At 42.6% G+C, this 24272-nt stretch overlaps 1 protein-coding gene across 4 annotated transcripts; it reads left to right on the top strand.

Annotated features, from left to right (window-relative positions):
* The first annotated feature begins 51 nt into the window (after positions 1-51).
* EXTL2 (exostosin like glycosyltransferase 2) lies at positions 52-21905 on the top strand. Of its 4 annotated transcripts, none has more exons than XM_075003037.1 (5): positions 52-70; positions 4856-4944; positions 11121-11548; positions 14464-14534; positions 18219-21905. In XM_075003037.1, the coding sequence occupies exons 2-5, from the start codon at positions 4940-4942 to the stop codon at positions 18708-18710; spliced, it is 996 nt and encodes a 331-aa protein (XP_074859138.1). In that variant the 5' UTR covers positions 52-70; positions 4856-4939; the 3' UTR covers positions 18711-21905. The 4 variants fall into 4 exon arrangements, with proteins under 4 accessions (XP_074859138.1, XP_074859137.1, XP_074859139.1 ...); XM_075003036.1 differs by lacking the exon at positions 52-70 and adding an exon at positions 84-285; XM_075003038.1 differs by lacking the exons at positions 52-70; positions 4856-4944 and adding an exon at positions 84-285.
* The last annotated feature ends 2367 nt before the right edge of the window (positions 21906-24272 follow it).

Raw genomic sequence — 24272 nt, 5'->3', positions numbered from 1 at the left:
AGGACAATGGTCTGGCTCCATCCGGAAGGGGTGGGGCTAATGGTGAGTGACGCATTCCATGAGGACCGGGGTAGGTTGGGGGCTGTATGTATGCTGCGGTTTGCGTGGGGGGTCGCAGCCGCGCGCTTGCAGCTGGGGCCTGCGGAGGGGAATGTCTCTGGTGTTTGCGCCTCGCGGCGCCCCTCTGCAGAGCCTTGGCCCTTCTCCGCCCTGAATCCCCTCCTAGGCGTTCGCGCATGACTGCCGTGAGTCTGCCGTTTCTCCAGAGTCCCGAGCGGTGTGCCCGTAAGTACCCGCTCCCAGTCTCACCGCAGGAGCTGCGCTGCTCGGGCCAGGCCTGCGGCACCGCGGCTTGAAACACAGCTCAGTCACAACAGCCATTTGCTTGTGGTATGATTGACACAGGGGGTATTACGTTCAGCGGAGGCGGAAAAAGTACCCAAAAGTTACTGGAGTAAAAGTCCAGCTGCTGTGGGGGAATCGCATTTACTTTGTACTTAAGTATCTAGATGCGAAAGTAGCACTTTTACTCCAGTAACATTTTGGGTACTTTTCCCACCTCTGCGTTTGAGATGAAGCATGGGTTAGTCTATAAGGTGCCACAAGACTTCTTGTTGTTCTTGGGGTTACAGACTAACAGGGCTAACTCTCTGATATATGAACTACAAATTCTAGCCTGTTGGGAGGAAGAGTGGAAATACTCTTAGTACATCCAGCAGGAAGTACTATGCCACCGAATGGGGAGGTAATGTGGGCTTGTATCCAATCCTCCTGCTGAATCTCTTATGTTGGGATGTAGACTGGTTTTCTATCCGTGTTGACTTTAAAATATAGCCAGTGCAACCTTAGTTTACAAAAAAGTGTAGACTTCTTATGCTTTGTTAAAAAAATCCCCATTCACCCTCGTGTAAATGAAGGCTTACAAACTGTCTGGCTCTGGGTTTCTAGCCTTCTAGGTAAGGATGCCATAATATGGAAACTATTTTCTATTTATGTGACAATATGAAGTAGCTGTTGCTTGAATTATTTTATTTGATTGTTGTTTTTGCAATTAACATTCCATAAAATGAATGCTCATTATTAGAATAGGTAGGGGGATACTGTCTAGATAGGGAAACTGCATCTGCAGAAGAATTCTTTCTTTCAAAGGAGGGTTAAAATAGCATATCTTGTCTTTCTTGGTATTTTTATTTTGTTTGTTTAAAAGAGGCAAATATTCTTTATAAAGGATATTTTGAGATTTTGAATGTGGGAAGAAGCCCCAAACAATTGCAGTGGAATTGCATATCCTACATCGTCTTGCAGATTCATACATGAATGCACCTTGATGCTAATTTTAATTTAGTATCTTAAATTGGGGTGCATCTATATTATTCTTATTTATCATTTATAGCCCATTATAAGCACAGAAACCTAGCAGTCTTAAAAGAATAAATAGCATTTATGTTTGCATTTTTGTTGTCCTTTTAAAATATTAACTAGTTACTTGCCAAGATTGTTGTGAAAATTATCACAGTGCCTGGTTTGAAAATAGGAAATCTGAGACACAATTTAAGGTCTACATTTTTTAAAATGCAGGTTGTTTGCAACTGTATCAGTATAGTGTTTGGGAGAGACCATTTTGAGACAGCTTTGGGCTGATGAGTTCTGGCCACTGCAGCTCCTATTGATTGTATTAGGAATTGCACTTCCAAACATTAAGCACAATGTATCTCAACAAAAAAGCAGTCCGGTAGCACTTTGAAGACTAACAAAATAATTCATTAGGTGGTGAGCTGTCCCACGAAAGCTCATCGCCTAATGAATCATTTTGTTAGTTTTTAAAGTGCTACCGGACTGTTTTTTTGTTTTGATAGTATTGTTACAACGTATCTCAAGTTAGAGACCTCCAGTTTCAGGCAACCAAAATTAGTGGTCCCTTTTGAAAATGGTGTAAGTGAGTTCTCCAAAGCCAAGCAGAATCAGAATGTACATTCCGGAGGTGCTGGCAGCCTGTTCTATGTTCAGATCATTAGACTGTGCCATAAATAATACAAACTTTCCAATTTGCATTTCTATCAGTAAAGTTTATATTACCTAAAATAAGTTATTTTGAAAAATTGCTCTCTTGAAGGTAGGAAAAGAAGCAATGAGCATCACAGGAAGCTTAAGCTGGACAGTAGGAAAATTTACTGCTAGCATAGTTAAGCACAAATTGTCTAGAGAGGTTGTGGAATATCAGGCATTGGAAGTTTTTAAGAACCTGTTATACAAATGCCTGTCAGAATTGGGCTAGTTGTTATGTAATTCTGCCTTGAAAGCATAGGACTGGATTAGATGACCTGTTGAGTTCCCTTCCCTTCACTTCTGTGTTTATCATCCATACAAAATGGATAAAATGCTCGCTCTGGTTGGCAGGCATGGAAAATGCTACCTCTGCCGGTCAGATACCCCATAAAGTGCACACCCTCATTATTAATTATTTGTGTTAGATTACCAGCTGGAGACCTAACAAAAATTGTAGTCCTATTGTGCTGTGCACAGCACACACAGAAAATATATAACCCTCCCCCAAATAACTTAAAATGTTAAAATAGACTGAGAGAGGCAATGTGTTCCATTTCTGTAAAATGAAGGTGCCATAACACAGAAAGATTGAGGCCCCAGCCCTGCAGCAGGTAGAGTCCCAGTTCCTTCACTGGTGCAAGTGACCTGTCCAATGTCATGTGGGAAGTCTGTGACAGAAATATGAACTGAACCTTCATCTGCTGGGCTAGAATCTACAGGTTGAACCTCTCTAATCCAGCACCTTCAGGACCTCACCAAGTGCTGAGCAACAGAATTTGCCGGATTATGGGAAGTCATTATTGTACAGCAGCATTACGAACACTTTCACTGCTTACAGCTAAATAACAGCACAGAACACTGAGAGCCAGGACTGGTGGTTGGAAACAAGTTTTATGGGAACATGGGAAACTTGGCTACACCCATGATAAGTGATCCTCCAGCTAACTAAACTCATGCTGGATTACAGATGGTGCTGGACAAAAGAGTTCTGAATTAGAAAGGTTCAACCTATAGTGCCTTAAAGGCAATACTCATCCCTCTTTAAATGAGTACTTTACTTACGAGTATGCACTTAAATGAGGGGCACATATACTTACCTTTGTTCACTAGAGGAGTGAACTCCCCCTGCTAATATGAGCCTAATCCCCTCCCCGTAGCTCTGACCCCCCCCCACCAGCCCCACAGCCCCAACCTGCTGCAGCCTGACCACCCCCCACCAGCCCCACACACCACAAACTGCCACAGCCTGACACCCCGCAGACCCAACCTGACACAGCCAGACACCACCCCCGCCGTCCCTGCAGCCACAATCTACGGCAGCTAGATCCCTGCAGCCAGATACCCCATGGCCCCAGACCATGGCAGCCAGATCCCCCCTGCTGGTCCCACAGCCTGACCACCCTGCCAGCCCCACGGCATCCTGACCCCCCTGCCAGACCTGCAGCCCCAAACTGTGGCAGCCTGACCCGCCCCCCCCGGCCGGCCCTGGGGCCCCAAACCATGGCAGCCTGAACCCCCCGCAGCCCCAAACCACAGCAGCCTGAACCCCCCGTGGCCCCGCACCCTGGTGCCCCCACCAGCCCCAAACCGCAGCAGCCTTACCCCCTCCCACTGCCCCCACAGACCTAAAGCACCACAGCCTTAACCCCTCTGCTGGCCCTGCACACCCCACACCGCCACAACCTGAACCCTCCCTGCCAGCCCTGCACACCACCACAGCCTGAACACGCCCCCACCAGCCTCTCACACCTAAACTGCCACAGCCTGAACCACCCAGCCTGTCTAGCCGCCCCCTTCCCCCAGATCTAACCCACCACCAGATTCTAACCCACCCTCCCACTCACAGCCCCAAACTTCCCCCCAGCCTGTAACCCTCCACATCCCTCCAGCAACTCAAAAGCAGCGCAATGTGCTGCCTTTCAAAAGCAGCACCACATGCTGCCACTCCTTCCCCAACACTAGGAACCAAACAGAGACCTTTACATGTATTTTAATGGTAATTTAATGTCCCTCTTAATGTGTTTTTGCCTATGAGCAGAAAGTTGAGAACCAGTTGTGCTCGTATAGCAAGCGATGAGTGTACTGTTCTTCCTCTCTGTCCTTCCACTTTTGCTATCATCCCATCTACCCCTTTGCTCCTAAACTTGTGTTGCCATTCCCCTACCTGCCTTCATAAAACCAACTGATCACCATACATGCTTCCCTTTAAACTGCGAAATCAACCAATAAACATGGGAGAAAGAGAACTTCGAATGTATGCACTAGAAAAATGGGAAACTATCACCTGGACCAGCTGTAATTATGGTGCATGGGCCCTAATGTGATTTAATGGATAGGGCACATTGGACGGACCCTGAGGACACCTGAGTTGTGTTCATAGCTCTGTCGCCATCTTTCTGTACCTCTGTTTCTCTTTCTACACTTTATCTATCTTGTTTATTTAGATTGTAAAATTGTCAAGGCTAGCACAATGGGACCTGGTGTTTGGGGCCTGTATGTTTTACTGTAATACAAATAAATAATACTGCAATGAGCTGCTAAATATGCTTGAAGTAAAAACTTTTTTCTTTCTAACAATGCAATTGTTTAACAATGAATTTTTGTAGGGTCATGAAAGACAATGAAAACTCTTGACCTGAACCAAAGGAACAGATGGTCAGTTGCCAAGAGTGCATACATTTATTAGTTTTTGATATGAACACTTGCCTTATATACACACATATAGACCAGCAACATTGTTACAGAATATTGGGTGGTTCGTGGGCAAATGCATAATGAGAAGTCACATAATTCCTTTCACTTTCAACAGGTCTTTAAATCACAAAATTGATTTCACATAATAAGCAACATCCTTTAAAATAAACCAAAATAAATACAGTCCTACTTGGCAGTAATGAGGTAAGCACGTTTTTCAGACTAAAAGTATCACTTTATTGTTTCATGCTAATGTTTTCTAATCTGCTCTCTATATATTGTAATTAATTAAGTGGTTGCATGTATTGTACCCAGAAGAAAGTAACATCCATGTAAACTGTAACTACTTTCTTTGAAGTTTTAAAAAAGGATCATAACATGCCACCAATTTTAAACAGAATTTCCCATTGAAATCAAGGGGTGGTGGAGGATCTCCTTACATAAAACAAAAAGCCAATCCCAGCATGATATGGCCCATTCATTGTTTGTTTTTTAATACTCTCTATTGACAGTTTAGAAAATTACATCTGACTTATTTGTCTTGAGAATAAAAGAGAGCAAAACTACATAACATTTTAAAAATTTACCTAGGATATCTATCAATAAAGAATTCATCTTGCATATCTGTTTCGTAGAAAGAAACAAGTAAAAAACTGATAAGGAAGCGGTGGTGATGATTCCTAAGAGATGAATCAAGAGATTTCTTTAATCAGATCTGTTGTATTCAGAGTAAAAATATGGATGATTTTGCCAAGATCCTATAGCCACAACCATAAATTTCAGTGATGAAACTAAAGTTACATTAGCAAAGTAATTTTCCATACTGGGTACTCCCAGGTTAGGAAGGTATGTACTAATGCAATCTTAATATCCAGGTTATATGGGATTATCTTCTGCACGCATCAGTTATGTGTACACTACGAGAAGACCAACACAGCTAAAGGAATATTGCAAATTTCAGGTCCAGCAAAGATATTTCAGAACTAATATGACATAAAGCGGATGAATTTCTTTGGCTTGATCTACTTCAGCATATAAATGAAAAAAGCCAAGTAACCAGCATATGAATAATTCTTAGGGACAATATATTATTTAAAAATGGGAACTGAAATGCATCATGTGTTCCAGCAACCAGACTGAACACATTAAATAATAGCTACTTACTACTATTACACAATTCCCCCTCATTCGGTGTTCTCCCAGTTGGATGTAAATTTTGAGACAAAGCCCCCTAGTTATTGTGGTGTGGTAGCACCACCAAAGTGTAATGAACTCATTGTGTGACTAAACTGTATGGTCGATTTTTTTGCAGCGTAAAATAAATGAAAGAACATTGAAACACAGGAGAGAGAATTTTAAAAATTGAATTGTATATTAAAATAATCACTAATACTGCACTAATTATAGATTATAAAGATGCTGAAAAGCTTTCTGGGCATCTCAGCCATCTTCCTTCCACTTCATGCTCATTCCTTGTCACATTTTCTTTATTTGTTCGTGTATTCATTAACTCAGCCCACACTTTGCCTTCGAGTGCTTTTATTATCAAGTCACAAGTTGGTACATATACCCACTGATGATGTGATTCCTATCCAGGCTTTATCTGGTTCCTTGATACATCCACAAGAATATGCTCAATCTGTACATGGTATTGAAATTCACTGCCCAGTATACTAGTTTGTGTCCTTGCCAACTCCAGCCTAATGCCTGTTATAGTGGGAGGAGTCTCTGCATCTTATTCAGAATAGTACAGGCAGGCAATTAACCCTTTCACACCTTCTTATTCTTTCCCACACAATGTAAACATGGTCGGTCACTTGCGTATCCAGCTCCTGCCCCATCTCCCTGACCTTCATCTCCAAGCTCACTTAATGTAGTATTTACTATAACGATCCTGAATTCCTCTCTGGTAGAACCCTAAACTTTCTCCAGGTAAGTAGTAACAGAGAGGAAGCCGTGCTAGTCTATACACTATCAAAACAAAAAGCAATCAAGTAGGACTTTAAAGACTAGCAAAATAGTTTATTAGGTGAGCTTTCGTGGGACACACCCACTTCTTCAGACCATAGCCAGACCAGAGTAGTAGTAGGCATCCTTCAGTCTGCATAGACTATGGATCGCGCCCTTTAAAGTTTCAATTGAGGACTTCATTTACAGTGTCTATTGTGACTATGAAGACCCACACGAGAGTGACACTCCTTGCTGCATCTCTTGCAGATGTAGTGGGTGTCTGGCAAGTCCTTATTGTGCTTTCTGTGCGCTCATTTCTCCTCTGCTAGCTGTCTGATCTTCATCTCACCCTTCTGAAGGCCCTTGTGTAACCCCTGCCTCCATCTGCTGCGGTCATCTGCTAGTTCTTCCCGGTTGTCCAGCTCGATGTCTACCTCTCTGAGGTCTCTCTTGCAGACATCTTTGTAGCGCAACTGGGGGCGTCCGGGAGGTCTTTTGCCAGAGGCTAGCTCACCATACAGGATGTCTTTTGGAATCCTTCCATCATTCATCCTGTGGACGTGGCCAAGCCAGCGGAGTCGAAGCTGCCTGAGGAGGGTGTGCATGGTTGGGATTCCAGCTTGCTCGAGGACGGCGGTGTTGGTCACTCTGTCCTTCCATGATAATCCAAGGATGCGCCTGAGGCAGCGCAAGTGGAAGACGTTCAGCCTCTTTTCCTGGCGGGCATACAGGGGCCAAGGCTCACTGATATAAAGGAGGGTGCTGAGGATGCAGGCTCTGTAGACTTGCATTTTGGTGTGAGTGTACAGCTTGTTGTTATTCCACACTCTCTTGCTGAGTCTGGACAGAGTTGTGGCTGCTTTTCTGATCCTCCTATTTAGCTCAGTGTCCAATGACAGGGTGTCAGTGATGGTGGACCCGAGGTAAACGAACTCGTGGACGACCTCTAACGTATAGTTGTCAATGCTGATTGATGGGGATTAAGCAACATCCTGACCGAGTACATTTGTCTTCTTTAGGCTGATGGTAAGCCCAAATCCTTGCACGCTTTGGAGAACTGATCCAGCAGTTTTTGAAGCTGGTCTTCTGTGTGAGACACTACAGCAGCACCGTCTGCGAACAGCATGTCTCTGTGGACTTCTCGCACCTTAGACTTAGCTTTCAGCCTTGCAAGGTTAAACAGTTTCCCATCAGATCATGTGTGCAGGAAGATGCCCTCTGTTGAAGATCCAAAGGCATGCTTCAGGAGGAGTGCGAAGAAGATCCCGAACAATGTCGGAGCAAGCACGCATCCTTGTTTGATGCTGCTCCTGATTCTGAAAGCATCCAATAATGCGCCATCATATTGGATGGTTCCTCTCACGTCTTCGTGGAACGACTGGATCATCTTGAGTAACCGTGGAGGACAGCCTATCTTGTGGAGCAGTTTGAACAGACCATCCCTGCTGACCAAGTCAAAGGCCTTGGTCAGGTCGATGAAGGCTATGTAGAGTGGCTTCCTCTGCTCCCTGCACTTCTCCTGCAGCTGCCTTAGAGAGAAGACCATGTCAATGGTAGACCTCTCTGCGCGGAATCCGCACTGCGATTCGGGGTACACCCTCTCAGCAATCTTTTGGAGTCTGCTAAGGATGACGCGAGCGAACAGTTTACCAGTGACGCTTAGGAGGGAGATTCCACGGTAGTTGTTGCAGTCGCTTCTGTCTCCTTTGTTCTTATACAACGTTACAATGTTAGCGTCGCGCATATCCTGTGGAACCTCACCCTCTTTCCAGCACAGGCACAGTATCTCATGTAGGGGTTCCAGGAGCGTGTCCGCAGCACATTTGTTTACCTCTGGTGGTATACCATCCTGACCAGGGGCCTTTCCTGCTGCAATGCTCTCGATGGCTCTCTTCATTTCCTCCACAGTCGGGCAGGGTAAAGCCCAAGAAGAACCCAGAGAGCATGGTGTTGGCTTTGCTATCAGAAACACCCTTCTACAAATGGTTGATTTTAGTCATGGGCGGATCAGAAAGACTTCTTCGGATCACGCTTCAAACTTGCGCTGGTCCCGTCCACCTGATCAGCGCTTATGCTCCAACCCTGTACGCCACACCAGAAGTAAAAGACAAGTTCTATGACGTGCTTAGTGCTGCTGTAGCGCAAATACCGGCTCGTGAACAACTGTACATCTTGGGTGACTTCAATGCAAGAGTTGGAGCTGATTGGGCCTCTAGGCCTTGCTGCTTAGGACACTTCGGTGTGGGAAAAATGAATGACAATGGACAGTGTCTCCTTGAACTGTGCACGTACCACAATCTGTGCATCACAAACACATTCTTCCAAACGAAGCCACAGCACAGAGTGTCATGGAGACACCCACGCTCGAAGCACTGGCATCAACTAGATGTGGTCATCACTAGGCGTAATAACCTCAAAAATGTCCTTCTGACACGCAGCTATCATAGTGCTCGCTGTGATACAGATCACTCGCTAGTTTGCTCCAAGCTCAAGCTGAGACCCAAGAAGCTGTACTGCTCTAAACCTGCTGGAAGGCCCCGCATTGACGCCAGAAAGACGGCAAACTCGGAGAAAGCTGAAAAGTTCAGAGGGACCCTCCAGGAAAATCTGTGCAGCGGCCCTGGGGGTGCCGATGTGACATCCAAATGGCAACATCTGAGGGATACAGTTTACAACACGGCCTTGTCGGTGTTTGGAAGAAGAGCTAGAAACACGAGCGACTGGTTCAAAGCTAACTCCGATGAGATGATTCCAGTCATTGAAAAGAAGCGCGCTGCACTCCTGGAGTACAAATGCTCACCGAGCCAGAGTACCCAGGAAGCACTCAGAGAGGCCAGAAGAACAGTACAGCAGACAGCCAGGCGCTGTGCCAACAACCACTGGCTCCAGCTATGCAGCAGCATCCAGACCTGTGCTGACTTTGGTAATCTCAGAGGAATGTACGAGGGTATGAAGAAGGCATTAGGACCCACCCAGAACAAGATGGCACCTCTGAAATCCAAATCTGGTGAAGTCATTGCTGACAAAGCCAAACAGATGGCGTGCTGGGTTGAGCACTACTCCGAGCTGTACTCACGCAAGAACGTTGTGGTTGACGCAGCCCTCAATGCCATCGAGCTCCTACTAGTAATGGACGAACTGGATCAAGCCAGACCAGAACAGACTCAATATTTAAGGCACAGAGAACCAAAAACAGTAAGCAAGGAGGACAAATCAGAAAAAGATAATCAAGGTGAGCAAATCAGAGAGTGGAGGGGTGGGGAGGGAGGTCAAGAATTAGATTAGGCCAAGTATGCAGACAAGCCCCTGTAGTGACTCAGAAAGTTCCCGTCCTGGTTTAAACCATGGGTTAATGTGCCAAATTTGAATATAAAAGCCAGCTCGGCTGCTTCCCTTTCCAGAACGGTGCGAAAGTTCTTTTTCAGTAACACACATACCTTTAGATCATTAATAGAAATGCCACATTCTATTAACATGTTGACTAACTGGATTGTGGATCTGGAGTGTTTTCATGTCTGTTTTGTGCCTATTAACCCTTTGTCTAAGGGAGTTAGAAGTCTGTCCAATGTACAAAGCATCTGGGCATTGTTGGCACATGATGGCATATATGATGTTAGTAGAGGAGCATGAGAAAGTGCCCGTGATTCTGTGAGGAACCTGGTTAGGTCCAGTGATGGTATTTCTCCAGGTAAGTTTCCACTTCTTGACTCAATTGGAACCACTCCTACTACAGTTTCTAATTACTTCCTCTCAGAACTAGTACTGCATCCTCATCCTCCTTGACCTGTCAGCTACTTTCAACACATACTCCTCTTCTTCAAATTTTGTCCTCCGTCAGCTTCTGTATCCGTTTACTCTCCTAGTTCAATAATCTGCTATTTTTCAGGGGGTACTGTCATAGGCAACAGTACTTGTAGATTGAGTCCTGGTGTATTTGCCATACAAGTGTACATTCCGGCTTATGTAACTGACCACAGGCAAATTATAATCTGGGACCTCTGGAATTTAGTGCAGACACCTCTACAGCTTGAGCTAAAAGGCCAACTGGCTTTCAGCTTAGGCTGTCGAGGACACTTATTCTTTTTTCTGATATGTGGTCTGGTACCACTACGTGAGACAGTTAACCACACATAGGTGTATGGCTTATACATAGTTTGAGATTAAACTATTATCTCATGTTTCGCAGAATGGTCACACAAATAAAGTTTTTAATGAACATCTCAAGTCTATTTGATAAAGTTATTTGTACGTAAATAATTATTGTTCTGTCACAGGAGCTGTAAAGGCTCCATAAAGAATTATATTCACTGTAATGGGAATTTTGCTTGAGTATGAACTGAATGGTGTCTGTTAATTTTATATTGAAATGATAAATGTGCAAGTGGATGATTGATGAATTTTCTCTTCCTGTTTCCTTGTTGTTAATTAAGATGCCTTCACAGCTGTAAGCTACCTGGAAGAGTTATGGGAATGCGACTACTTCGCTTCTCTTCTGTGGTGATCTTTGTCTTACTCCTTGTGGCAGGTGCTTTAACGGCTTTGCTTCCTAACATTAAAGATGACAAAATGCCGATTTTGCGAAAGGAACCAAAATCCCAGAGCCAGTCTGCCTTGGATTCGTTTACTCTTGTTATGCAGACATACAACAGAACTGATTTATTGCTGAAGCTCTTAAATCATTATCAAGCTATCCCCCATCTACACAAAGTGATTGTCGTGTGGAACAATGTTGGGGAGAAGATACCAGAGGAAACGTGGAATTCCTTAGGACCCCATCCTGTACCTGTTATCTTCAAAGTACAGGCTGCAAATCGTATGAGGAACAGACTCCAGATTTTCCCTGAGTTGGAAACAAAAGGTAATGAATGCCTCACTCGTCTAGGTAGCATTGTTTCTAACTATGGCTGCGTCTATACTATGAGATAAAATTGATTTTATTAACATTGATTTCTTAACGCTGGGTTTTATCCATTTGATTTTGAGTATCTTCACCTTCCCACATACTCCCCACAAAATCAACTTACTGCTGCCACACACAAGTAGCTTAAATTGAGTGTTGCTGCATTTTCTTGTGGGAACCTATCCCACAGTTCCCTGAGCCCTGTTGCATTCTGGCCCTACAAGTAGCTGTGGGTATATGACGCCATCTTCCCACATTTCGTTCCCCTTTTTCCGCAGCTGTATTAAGTATGTTTAAGTAGACACAGATGCAACATTGAAACAAAATGCCTAGGCTTTATTTTTGCTTGGATATTAATTTACACTTCCTGGGAAAGAGGACTCTTAAGTAGACAGTAGTGCTACACTAAAACTCGAATGAATCATGAGTAATGGGCCAGGGTGGTGAAAAGACAGTATATTGTTGACAGCCATGAAAATTGTGACTGCCCACGGAAGCCTTTTCAGGAACTTTATCTAGATTTAGGCCTACTACCAAAGAAGACCCTTATGTTTAAGTAGACACGGTTGCTACACTGAAACCTGAATGATTCTTCAGGACCCTGGACTACAGCTAGATTTACACCTTTAAAAGAAGACCCTTTTGATAAGATTATTCCCAGCTGCAAGCCTTACTTTGACAACTGTGGTAATTGTATAGCTAATACATTGCCTTCATTGAAATGTGTATGGCTTGGGGTGGCTAAAAGACCCCCAGCTACAGCCAGCCCCCGAAAATCATGACCCTCACCGCATGCAATCTGCCTAGCACCTCGCACAGCATGTTCTTTTGTTGGTTCGAGATCAAGCCACATGATGCAGTGGGACACGGGAATGTTCCAGACTGTGTGGCCCTTCGGAGAGAGGGGATGTGGGGCCAGGACAACATGTAAACAGCTGTAAAGAAGTTTCTTATACTACCAGCCAAGCATGACCTCCACACACAGCCTAGCTGACACATGATATGGGGGGCCAGCAGCTGGTGCCAGGCAGCGCAGGAAAAAAAGGCAGCTAGCAGAGTTGTACACAGAACCACAGATCGCACAGCTGCACTCTTATCAAAGAAAAAGAGAGAAGATTTTTCAGCGCCTCATGACCCTACAGCCACAGACTTGCAGGTGCTGAATTGTAACAGTCTTCCTGTTGCCTGATTCCTCTGCATTTGAGAGCAGAGGATATGTCAGAGACCAGAGTGGAGAACTGTGGTGCATTGTGGGGCACATACGGGACTTCTGTGGAGGCTAATGAATTCAGTTTAAAGACATGCTGCATCATCACTACCATTCATTCAGCATTTTAAATTTAAATTGAACACTACATCTGTCAGGGTACTACTATTTTACGATTTCAATATGTCGATTTTAGTGGTCCATAAATCGAGCTAATAGAACTTACAGTGAGCACAGGAACTTGGAAGAATCGGGCTAACTGACTTAAAATTGATTTTTACCTGATAGTGTAGATTCATCCTATAATTTCCACTTTTCAGGGCTCTTACTTTACACTCATTTTCTGGCACTCAGAACAACTGTAAATTATTATCATTATGAAAAAAATCCTACAAACCAAGAGTGGATCCAAAAACATCTAAATCTAGCAGATGTTGATAATTCTGTGGAAAATAATATATTCCATCATACTGGACAATATGGAATCTGATTTTTTTCTTGATTTTTAATAGCTGTCCTTTACACAGTATTAAAAAGTAAGACTATCAAGCAATCAAAATTAATCACGATTAATTGTGCAGTTGAAAATTAATTACAATTGCATTGTTCAACAATAATGGAATACTTTTTTACTTTTTAAAATATACTGATTTCTGTTACAACCCATTTTAAGTGTATGGTGCTCACTGGTCAAAGCATGAAGGGGCATACAAATGTTAGGCATGTAAATACTTTGTAACACTGACTACAAAAGTGCTAAATACCTCTTCTCACTTTCAGATAATATTGTAAATTAGAAGTATGAAGCATTATCTCTGGTACATATAAACATAAATGGCTGAATAAGGAGGAGGACTAAATGGATTTGTGAATGCCAGTTTTAGATTGTTTTGTTTTTGAGTGCCATTATATAACAAAAAGCTCCTTGCATTTGAAAGTTATGCTTTATGATAAAGCAGTTGCATTACAGTAAGAGTATGAGGTGAATTGAGAAATACTGTCATGTTTATCATTTTGATAGTGCAAATATTTGTAATAAAATTATATAAAGTAAGCACTATACACTTTGTATTTTGTGTATTAACAGAAATATGTACATTTGAAAACATTTAATACATTTTAAGAGATATTCTATTGTTTAACAGTGCAGTCAATCACAATTAATTTTTAAATGGTGTTTAATTTTTTGAGTTAATCAGGGGCGTTAACTGCAATTAATTGACAGCCCTATTATAAAGCTATTAGGACTGCAACCAGATCTGCAATTAATAAAGTCTGTTGTATTTCCTTGCCAGCTGCCCCTCCCCCCAGATTTTGCACTGCACAGCTGTTCAGCTATGCTACCCAACTTTTAGAGCTAAATTGATAGTTTGTGACTAGTAATAGCAAATACATCCTAAAAATTATGTTAACATCAGGTCAATTAACAATTTTCTATCATTGCAAAGTTGAACATTCTTTTCACTCTAATCTTAATATCTAAGTATATTTTATCAGCCTAGTGCATGTTGATTTAGCTTTGCAGATCATCCTAATGTTCACAGGAGTTGCATGGCTACCTTGTCATTGCATATAGCACAGGTAAATTCTCTAATATTTATCTCATAATTATTTTAAATTTTTCTTTACTTGCATTACAAAATTAAAATGTTTTTCTTCTCTTCAGCTGTTTTAATGATGGATGATGATACTCTCATTAGTGCCTATGACCTTGCTTTTGCCTTCTCTGTTTGGCAGGTAATGTTTAAATGTTGAAGCCAGCATATTTATAGTGGTGTTTATATTAATTTTATTAAATGGAAAAATTAAATCAGTTCACTGTTGGTATTTGTAGAACATGCTGGTATCATCTGTCACATAGATGATCAGCAAAATTCTAAAAGGGAAGAGATGCTGAAGAATAGTATTTTAAGTATAGAAAATTAGACTGCAAGTATAAATCATATGTTTTTACCTTTCCTGTCCTTAAAAAGTAAAATATCAAGTTACAGATATCAGAAAATCTAATTGGTTAAATGCAGTAGAGGAAATTTGATTTGCTCTGGAGCTCTGCACTAGAAATCATAATATATAAAATCGTATAATATTTCTCTTTGCTGTGTAGAGATTGTCAGTAGGCTTATTTTTGATCCCAAACACATGAATTAAAATTAGCATTGGCCAGATACTACTTGGCACTGTCAGATGTGGAGTGAAGAATCATAGAAGAGTAGGACTGGAAGGGACCTCGAGAGGCCATCGAGTCCAGCCCCCTGCCCTCATGGCAGGACCAAGCACTTTCTAGACCATCCCTGAAAGCCATCTATCTAACCTCTTCTTAAATATCTCCAGTGATGGAGATTCTACCACCTCCCTTGGCAATTCGTTCCAGTGTTTGATCACACTGACAGTTAGGAACTTTTTCGTAATGTCCAACCTCAACCTCCCCTGCTGCAATTTAAGTCTATTGCCTCTTCTTCTATCCTCAGAGGCAAGGAAGAACAAGTTCCCTCCCTCTGCCTTATGACGCCCTTTTAGATACCTGAAAACAGCTATCATGTCCCCCCTCAATCTTCTCTTTTCCAAACTAAACAAGCCCAATTCTTTCAGCCTTTCTTCATAAGTCATGTTCTCTAGACCTTTGATCATTCTCGTTGCTCTCCTCAGGACCCTCTCCAATTTCTCCACATCCTTCCTGAACTGCAGTGCCCAGAACTGGACACAATACTCCAGCTGAGGCCTAACCAGTGCAGAGTAGAGTGGGAGAATGACTTCTCGTGTCTTGTTCACAACACACCTGTTAATGCATCCTAGAATCATGTTTGCTTTTTTTGCAACAACATCACACTGTTGACTCATATTTAGCTTGTGGTCCACTATAACCCCTAGATCCCTTTCTGCTGTACTCATTCCTAGGCAGTCCTTTCCCATTCTGTATGTGTGACACTGATTGTTCCTTCCTAAGTGGAGCACTTTGCATTTGTCCTTATTAAACTTCATCCTGTTTACCTCAGCCCATTTCTCCAGTTTATCCAGATCCTTTTGAATTATGACCCTATCCTCCAAAGCAGTTGCAACCCCTGCCAGCTTGGTATCATCTGCAAACTTAATAAGTGTACTTTCTATGTCAATATCTAAATCGTTAATGAAGATATTGAACAGAACCGGTCCTAAAACAGACCCCTGCGGAACCCCACTAGTTATACTTTTCCAGCAGGATTGGAAACCATTAATAACTACTCTCTGGGTATGGTTATTCAGCCAGTTGTTCACCCACCTTATAGTAGCCCCATCTAAGTTGTATTTGTGTAGTTTATTGATAAGTATATTATTGGAGACCGTGTCAAATGCTTTACTGAAGTCTAGGTATACCACATCCACCACTTCTCCCTTATCCGCAAGGCTCGTTATTCTATCAAAGAAAGGTATTAGATTGGTTTGACATGATCTGTTTTTAACAAAACCATGCTGGCTGTTCCCTATCACCTTCCAAATGCTTGCAGATGATTTATTTAATTACCTGCTCCATTATCTTTCCTGGCAGAGAAGTTAAGCTGACTGGCCTGCAGTTTCCTGGGTTATTCTTGTTCCCCTTTTTATAAATGGGTACTATATTTGCCCTTTTCCAGTCTTCTGGAATCTCTCCCGTCTCCCACAATTTTCCAAAAATGATTGCTAAAGGCTCAGATACCTCTTCTATCAGCTCCTTGAGGATTCTAGGATGCATTTCATCAGGCCCTGGTGATTTGCAGACATCTAATTTTTCTAAGTAAATTTTAATTTGTTCTTTTCTTATTTCAACTTCTAAACCTACCCCTTTTTCACTAGCATTCTTTGTCAGGCATTCCTTCAGATTTCTCAGTGAAGACTGAAACAAAGAAAGCATTAAACATCTCTGCCATTTCCAAATTCCCTGTTACTGTTTCTCCCTCCTCACTGACCAATGGCCCTACCCTCTCCTTGGTCTTCCTCTTGTTACCAATGTATTTGTAAAAAGCCTTCTTGTTTCCCTTTATGCTTGTAGCTAGTTTGAGCTCATTTTGTGCCTTAGCCTTTCTAATCTTGCTCCTGCATGCTCGTGTTGTTTGCCTATATTCATCCTTTGTAATTTGTCCTAGTTTCCATTTCTTATACGATTCCTTTTTTATTTTGAGATCATGCAGGATCTCCTGGTTAAGCCAAGGCAGTCTTTTGCCATGTTTTGTATCTTTCCTACGCAGCGGGATAGCTTGCTTTTGGGCCCCTAGTAATGTCCCTTTGAAAAACTGCCAACTCTCCTCAGCCGTTTTTCCCCTCAGTTTAGCTTCCCATGGGACCTTACCTACCAGCTGTCTGAGTTTACCAAAATCTGCCTTCCTGAAATCCTTTATCTCTATTGTACTGTTTTCCCTTCTACCCTTCCTTAGAATTGTGAACTCTGATTTCATGATCACTTTCACCCAAGCATCCTTCCACTTTCAAATTCTCAATAATTTCCTCCCTATTTGTTAAAATTAAATCTAGAACAGCTTCCCCCCAGTAGCTTTTTCAACCTTTTGGAATAAAAAGTTGTCTGCAATGCAATCCAAGAATTTATTGGACAGTCTGTCCCCTGCTGTATTAGTTTCCCAACATATACCTGGATAGTTGAAGTCCCCCATCACCACCAAATTCTGGGCCCTGGATAATTTTGTTAGCTGTTTAAAGAAAGCCTCATCCACCTCTTCCACCTGGCTAGAGGGCCTGTAGTAGACTCCTAGTAGGACCTCATCCTTGTTTTTTACTCCTCTGAGTCTAACCCAGAGACTTTCAACCCGTCCATTTCCTACGTCCATCTCCACCTCTGTCCAAGTGTGTACATTTTTAATATACAAGGCTACACCTCCTCCCTTCTTTCCCTGTCTGTCCTTCCTAATCAGGCTGTACCCTTCAATACCAACATTCCAATCATGAGTATTATCCCACCAGGTTTCTGTGATGCCAACGATATCATAGTTGTATTCATTTATTAGTACTTCCAATTCTTCTTGTTTATTTCCCATACTTCTTGCATTTGTATATAGGCATCTCAGAGATTGATTTGGTCTTGCCTCCCAGTTTTGCCCTGGCCCTCTTTTTACTCTCCCAGTGTAGCCCATACTCCCTCCCATTTCAAGTTCATCTCCCAGGTATCCATGCTCTCCACTTACCTGCAGGCTTTGCTCCCCTGCCCCTGTCGAACCTAGAAGTGTTCTTGCAGTTAATTTTGTAGTAACTTACAATAATTTGTGTGTTGCAGGCTAGCAAAACATACAGCCTATTATTTTTTATCATCTGCATCTTTCACAGCAATTGATTAGCACCTCTAAATATAATGGTTTCATAAAAGATACTTTATGCCATGTGGTTCTGTACTACTGTATTGATTCACATATTGACTGTAGTGGCAAGCTTTAATTTTGCTCTCTTGTGATTTTCTTACAGCAATTTCCAGATCAAATTGTGGGATTTGTTCCCAGAAAGCATGTTTCCACTCCTTCAGGTATATACAGTTATGGCAGCTTTGAACTGCAGACCCTTGGATTTGGAAATGGGGACCACTACTCTATGATTCTCATAGGAGCAGCATTCTTACACAGTGGATACATTGAACTCTTTCAAAAGCAGATTGTTGCTGTTCATGCTTTGATAGATGAAACTCAAAATTGTGATGATATTGTCATGAACTTTCTAGTGGCAAAGCATACTGGAAAGCCTTCAGGAGTGTTTGTGAAACCTGTTGACATGAGGAATTTAGAAAAAGAGACTTACAGTGGCTATTCGGGAATGTGGCACCGAGCAGAGCACTTGCTACAAAGATCTTACTGTCTAAATAAATTGGTTAATATTTTTGGCAGCATGCCCTTAAAATATTCCAACATCATGATTTCTCAGTTTGGTTTCCCTAATTATGCCAATCACAAGAATAAAATGTAAGAGAGGGTATAAGTAACATCAAACAGTGAACTCAAGTCAACGTAAGCTAAATGCTGAGGGTCCAGAAAGCATACGTTTCTCCAGTTTGTTCTCCTTTACACATAAGCTCTGAATTTTGCCCACAGTATTTTTCCCCAGTGTAAGATATTTTGAAAGTTTTTAAAGAACTGTATATGTCGTGTTTACTTAAAATAAAATCACTTTATCTTTTAATACTTGAGAAGCAGTTATTGTCAAAATTACAGTGCCAGATCTTCAAAGGCATTGCAGAAAAATGTACAGTCACTTGGGCTACGTCTACACGTGCAGCCAACATCGAAATAGCTTATTTCGATGTTGCGACATCGAAATACTCTATTTCGATGAATAACGTCTACACGTCCTCCAGGGCCAGCAACGTCGATGTTCAACTTCGACGTTGCTCAGCCCAACATCGAAATAGGCGCAGCGAGGGAACGTCTACATGTCAAAGTAGCACACATCGAAATAGGGATGCCAGGCACAGCTGCAGACAGGGTCACAGGGCGGACTCAACAGCAAGCCGCTCCCTTAAAGGGCCCCTCCCAGACACAGTTGCACTAAACAACACAAGGTACACAGAGCTGACAACTGGTTGCAGACCCTGTGCCTGCAGCATAGATCCCCAGCTGCCGCAGAAGCAGCCAGAAGCCCTGGGCTAAGGGCTGCTGCCCACGGTGACCATAGAGCCCCGCAGGGGCTGGAGAGAGAGCATCTCTCAACCCCCCAGCTGATGGCCGCCATGGAGGACCCAGCAATTTCGACGTTGCGGGACGCGGATCGTCTACACGGTCCTTACTTCGACGTTGAACGTCGAAGTAGGGCGCTATTCCGATCCCCTCATGAGGTTAGCAACTTTGACGTCTCGCCGCCTAACGTCGAAGTTGGTGCCACTACTTCGAAGTAGCGTGCACGTGTAGACGCAGCTTTGGTGTGCACATATGCAGAGCTTGAACTCTATTTCTATAAAATATAGTTCCATAGTCAAATGATATTTTGGCATATTTGTATTCTTACATATATTTTGAGACTGTTCTAGTTTTCTCAACAAGTTCTAGTGAAAACTTTTAAGGGTTATCAAGAGGTATTTGCCATGGTATTAGATTTGGTTATAAAACTCTTCAAAGCTTGTATGTTAACTACTGTTCATAAGCATTAGATGTTCCTGAGGTTCCAATTAAAGCATAAGCCTAACAAAATCATGGAACAAAGCACAGTCTCAGGCCATGTCTAGACTGTAGCCATAACTCAAAATAAGTTACACAATTTGCTCACTACAAATAACTTGACATAATTTAAGCAAACTTATTTTGAACTTGGTGCCATCCAAAAGGCACCAGAGTTTGAAATTACCAGCTATTTCAAGGTTTCCACTACACCTCTAATGACGAGGGGTAGCGGAAACGGAATACCGTACTTGAAAGAGCTGTGCTATTTTGAGGGCAGTGAGTAGTCGCAGAGTTGCTATTTTGGGACACATTTGTATCCCAAAATACACGAATAGTCTAGACATAGCATCAGTGTCAAACACCTCTAGGAGCTTCATTGAGAACACTAGCGACTGCTGAGTTAATGTTGCATGATGTGACTGACACTTCCTTTTTTCCTATCTTTACTTTGCCCTGGGATGCTGCTCGGGAACTGAAATGTACAAGTTCTAATTAAGCTAAAGTAGGAAAGATAACGAATATGGAAAATACATATAAGAAATGTAGCTTATGTTTGGCCACAGGTGCAATATTTGCTACTTACTACAACCTTTGGAACTTACTCTTATTTTGCTGTTTTATGTATACAGTAGAACCTCAGAGTTATAAACACCTTTGGGAACGGAGGTTGTTCATAACACTGAAAGGTTAGTAGCCAAACAAAACATTACAGCTGTCCATTCAAAAGGTCACAACTGAGAACTGATTTAATACAGCTTTGAAATTTTGCTATGAAGAGGAAAACTGCTGCTTGTCCTTTTTTTTTTTCTTTTTTTCTTTAGTAGTTTAACTTTATAATGTATTTATTTTGGTGTTGGGCTTTTTGTCTCTCTTGCTGCCTGATTGTGTACTTCCAGTTCCAAATGAGATATATGGTTGACTTATTGTGACTGAGTGTCTACTGTACATTATGTTGGAGAAGTGTGCCTGAAAAACAACTCATATTTTTAAGAGTATTTTAAGTATAATTCTTGGTAGTAGCTACAGATATATTTTGTCTGTTTAGTTGTTTTGCATCTGATCCAGAATGTACATTTTTTTAAGTGTACAGGTCTACTTTTTATTTTATTTTACTGTTTGACTTGAGTATGCTGTTTTCGTTTCCTTCACTTTTGTTGTCAAATGGCGAAACTAATAAACGTCTATGATAAAAATGAGATATCTTGTAATTAATGGAGACATTAGAAAATACTTTGTAGGCCTCATGCACTGGCAAAGACTGAACTAGATGATTTGTTGGATCTTTTCAGTCTCTGGATTCTTTGGCCATTCTTATGTTAAATAGTCCTGGTACCATCAGCCATGGTTAGCTTGGGACTGCTGAATTAGTACTAGAATCATTTTAAACGTTAGCATACATAGGACAAAAACATTACAAAAAATATTCCTGACACATGACTCTATGGCAGTGTAATTTAGATGCGGACAGGTCAGATCCCTGGGCTTTGATGGTACCACGTCTCAATACTAAAAAGGAGTAAGCATCTATATGAACAATAAAAGTTGTTCTAAGTACTAGTTCAAGGGGATCTGTGGCAGACAATCATTGTCAGGAAAGAGTTATTTTCCTAGTGTAGACATTGTTTATGTGACTAGATCATTCTTAAGCATCCATTTTACTTAGCTAACCTATGTTTAAGTAACATCAGAAGTTCTTCAACAATAGGCTGATCATGACCATGCTTTTTACACTTATTCTATTAGTTGTATTATAGGATTTGTTTTATATATGATATAATGTTCGCGTCCAGTTTTAAGTAGCAAAGTGTTTTAATGTGAAGACTGAGACTCTGCTTCCTGGTCTTGTCAGAGTGATCAAAGTAGACATTAATGATTGCACCATAGTGATGATAAAAATATATACATATATTTAGTCTTTCTACCAATGCAGACGTCCCTGCAGTAACTCATTATGCATCACTTGCTTATTGCTTTTTCAGGTCTGTGACTTTCTTCTTTTCTGTGTCAGTTGTCCATTAATAAAATAAGTGTTTATCATATTGGTAAATTAATGTGTAACATGGTTATACAAATATATACTTATGCAATTTTTGTCTTATTATTATTGGCAAAATTTTCACGTTAGATGACTAAACTGGGTCCAGAAAATTTGTGTACAGACCCATGGTACCTAACAAATCTCCTCTTTGTACAGGGTGCCATATGTACCCAAAGGGCTCAGGCAGTTATAAATGCAGCATTTGGGAATTCTTTGCCCCTCCCCCCCATGTGAAAATTTAGCCTTAAACATCCAGTTTAAGTATAGAAATTGAAGAAAATTAAAATTTCATACTGCACACATAGCTCTAACTCATCCTGCTGGTCTTAGGAATTCAGTCTCACCGCTGTATCTTCCTTCGATTGGTATGGGTAGCAGCCCCATTTGCCATACAGTAGACCCCCAACTTACACGTAGGTTGCTTTCCTGGACAACCACATGTAAGTCAAATTTCACACAAGTCAGGACTGGGTTGGGGAGGGGCCTGTCGCCTTCAGTCCCCTGGTCCTGGCTCCCTGAGCTGGTCAGTTCCAAGTGGCAGGAAGCTGGGAACTAGGTGCAGGATGGCCTGATCAGTACCACACTGTACCAGAAACCCACTGATCACTGTACTTACCTACACCCTTCTGGCTTCCATCCTGCACACATAACTAGATCCATTGTTTACAGTCAAGCCCTTAGGTACAATCGCATTTGCTCTGATCCTACTGACAGAGACCAAAAACTACGAGATCTTTACCCAATATTCATAAACCTGAATTACCCACCAGGAGAAATAAAAAAACAAATCGACAGGGCCAGATGAATACCCAGAGACCAGCTACTCCAAGATAGGCCCAAAAAAGCCAAGAACAGAACACCACTGGTCGTCACACAGCCCCCAACTTGAACCACTGAAACCAATTATTAAAGACTTACAACCTGTCCTTAATCACGATGCCACACTCCAGAAGGCCCTTAGGTGACAGGCCTGTTCTCTCCTACAGACAACCTCCCAACCTTACCAGGATTCTCACCGACAGCCGCAGTCTATACTGCAGGAACACCAATCCTGGGACTTTTCCTTGCAACAAAGCCCGCTCTTAGCTTTGTCCACGTATCTATTCTGGAGATACCATCAATGGACCTAACCAGGTTATTCACAGAATCATGGGCAAATTCTCATGTTCCTCAATTAACATCATATATGCCATCATGTGCCAACAGTGCCCATATGCTTTGTATATTGGACAGACTTCAACCTCTTACACAAAGAGCTAATGGGCACAAAACAGACATAAAAACACTTCTGATCCACAAACCTGTTTGCTGGCATTTTAATGGAGTGGGCCATTCTGTTAATGACTTAAGAGTTTGCATGTTACTGAAGAGGAATTTTCACAACACTCTTCAATGCAAAGGTGCTGAACTCTCTTTTATATTCAAATTCGAGACATTAACACGTGGTTTGAACCGGGATGTGAATTTTATGGGTCACTATAGAAGCTCGTTTGCATACTTGGCTTAATCTAATTCTTGACTCCCTTCTGCCCCTCTACTCTCTGATTTGTCCACCTTGATTACAAATTTTGGTTCTCTGTGCCTTAAATATTGAGTCTGTTCTGGTATGGCTATGGTCTGAAGTAGTGGGTCTGTTCCATGAAAGCTCACCTAATAAATTATTTTGTTAGTCTTTAAAGTGCTACTGGATTGCTTTTTTGTTTTGATAGTATATAGACTAGCAGGGCTCCCTCTCTGTTACTATCCCAATGGTGGAAGGAGGCCCAGCAGGCGTGGGAAGGCCGGGTCTGGCCCTCCCTCACACCGGGGTGGGGACCTGGGAAGGAGCTTGGACGGAGAAGGGTAGATGGTGACAGGCTCAGGGCCTGGTCGTCAATGGCTCCGTCCCGCAGTAGGCTCTGCGGAGCGGCGTTCCGCGCTCCTAACTGGGGCCCGGCATCCAGCAGCTCCCGGGCTCGGCTCGGCTCGCTGTCACGCTAGTGCCGAGCGCGGGACTCTCCGGCGTCAAGGCGCCGCCCTGCGACGGGGCTGAGCGGGGCAGGGGGGCGCAGAAGAGTGCAGGGGGACAGACTGCGGAGGGAAGAGGAGCGAGGGGCGGAGTTGGGGCGGAGAGTGGAGGAGCGCGGGGCGGAGCGCACAGCGCGCTGGGAATTGCAGGAGGAGGAGCGGAGTTGTGGGGGGGCGGGAAAATTGAGGAGCGCGGGGCGGAGTTGTGGGAGAAGAGGAGGAGGCGGAGCTGGGTGTAGCGTCCCTGAAGGGGCGAGGCTTGTAGGCGGAGCAGTCCCAGGGGGCCCGGAGGGAGGAGCGCGGGGATGGGGGGGGAGCGCGGGCCTCTGC

The sequence above is a fragment of the Carettochelys insculpta genome, chromosome 9 (assembly GCF_033958435.1).
Source record: "Carettochelys insculpta isolate YL-2023 chromosome 9, ASM3395843v1, whole genome shotgun sequence".
Classification (NCBI taxonomy): Eukaryota; Metazoa; Chordata; order Testudines; family Carettochelyidae; genus Carettochelys; species Carettochelys insculpta.
Note: the sequence above shows the minus strand (reverse complement) of the source record. Positions and strands in the feature narration are given on the sequence as shown.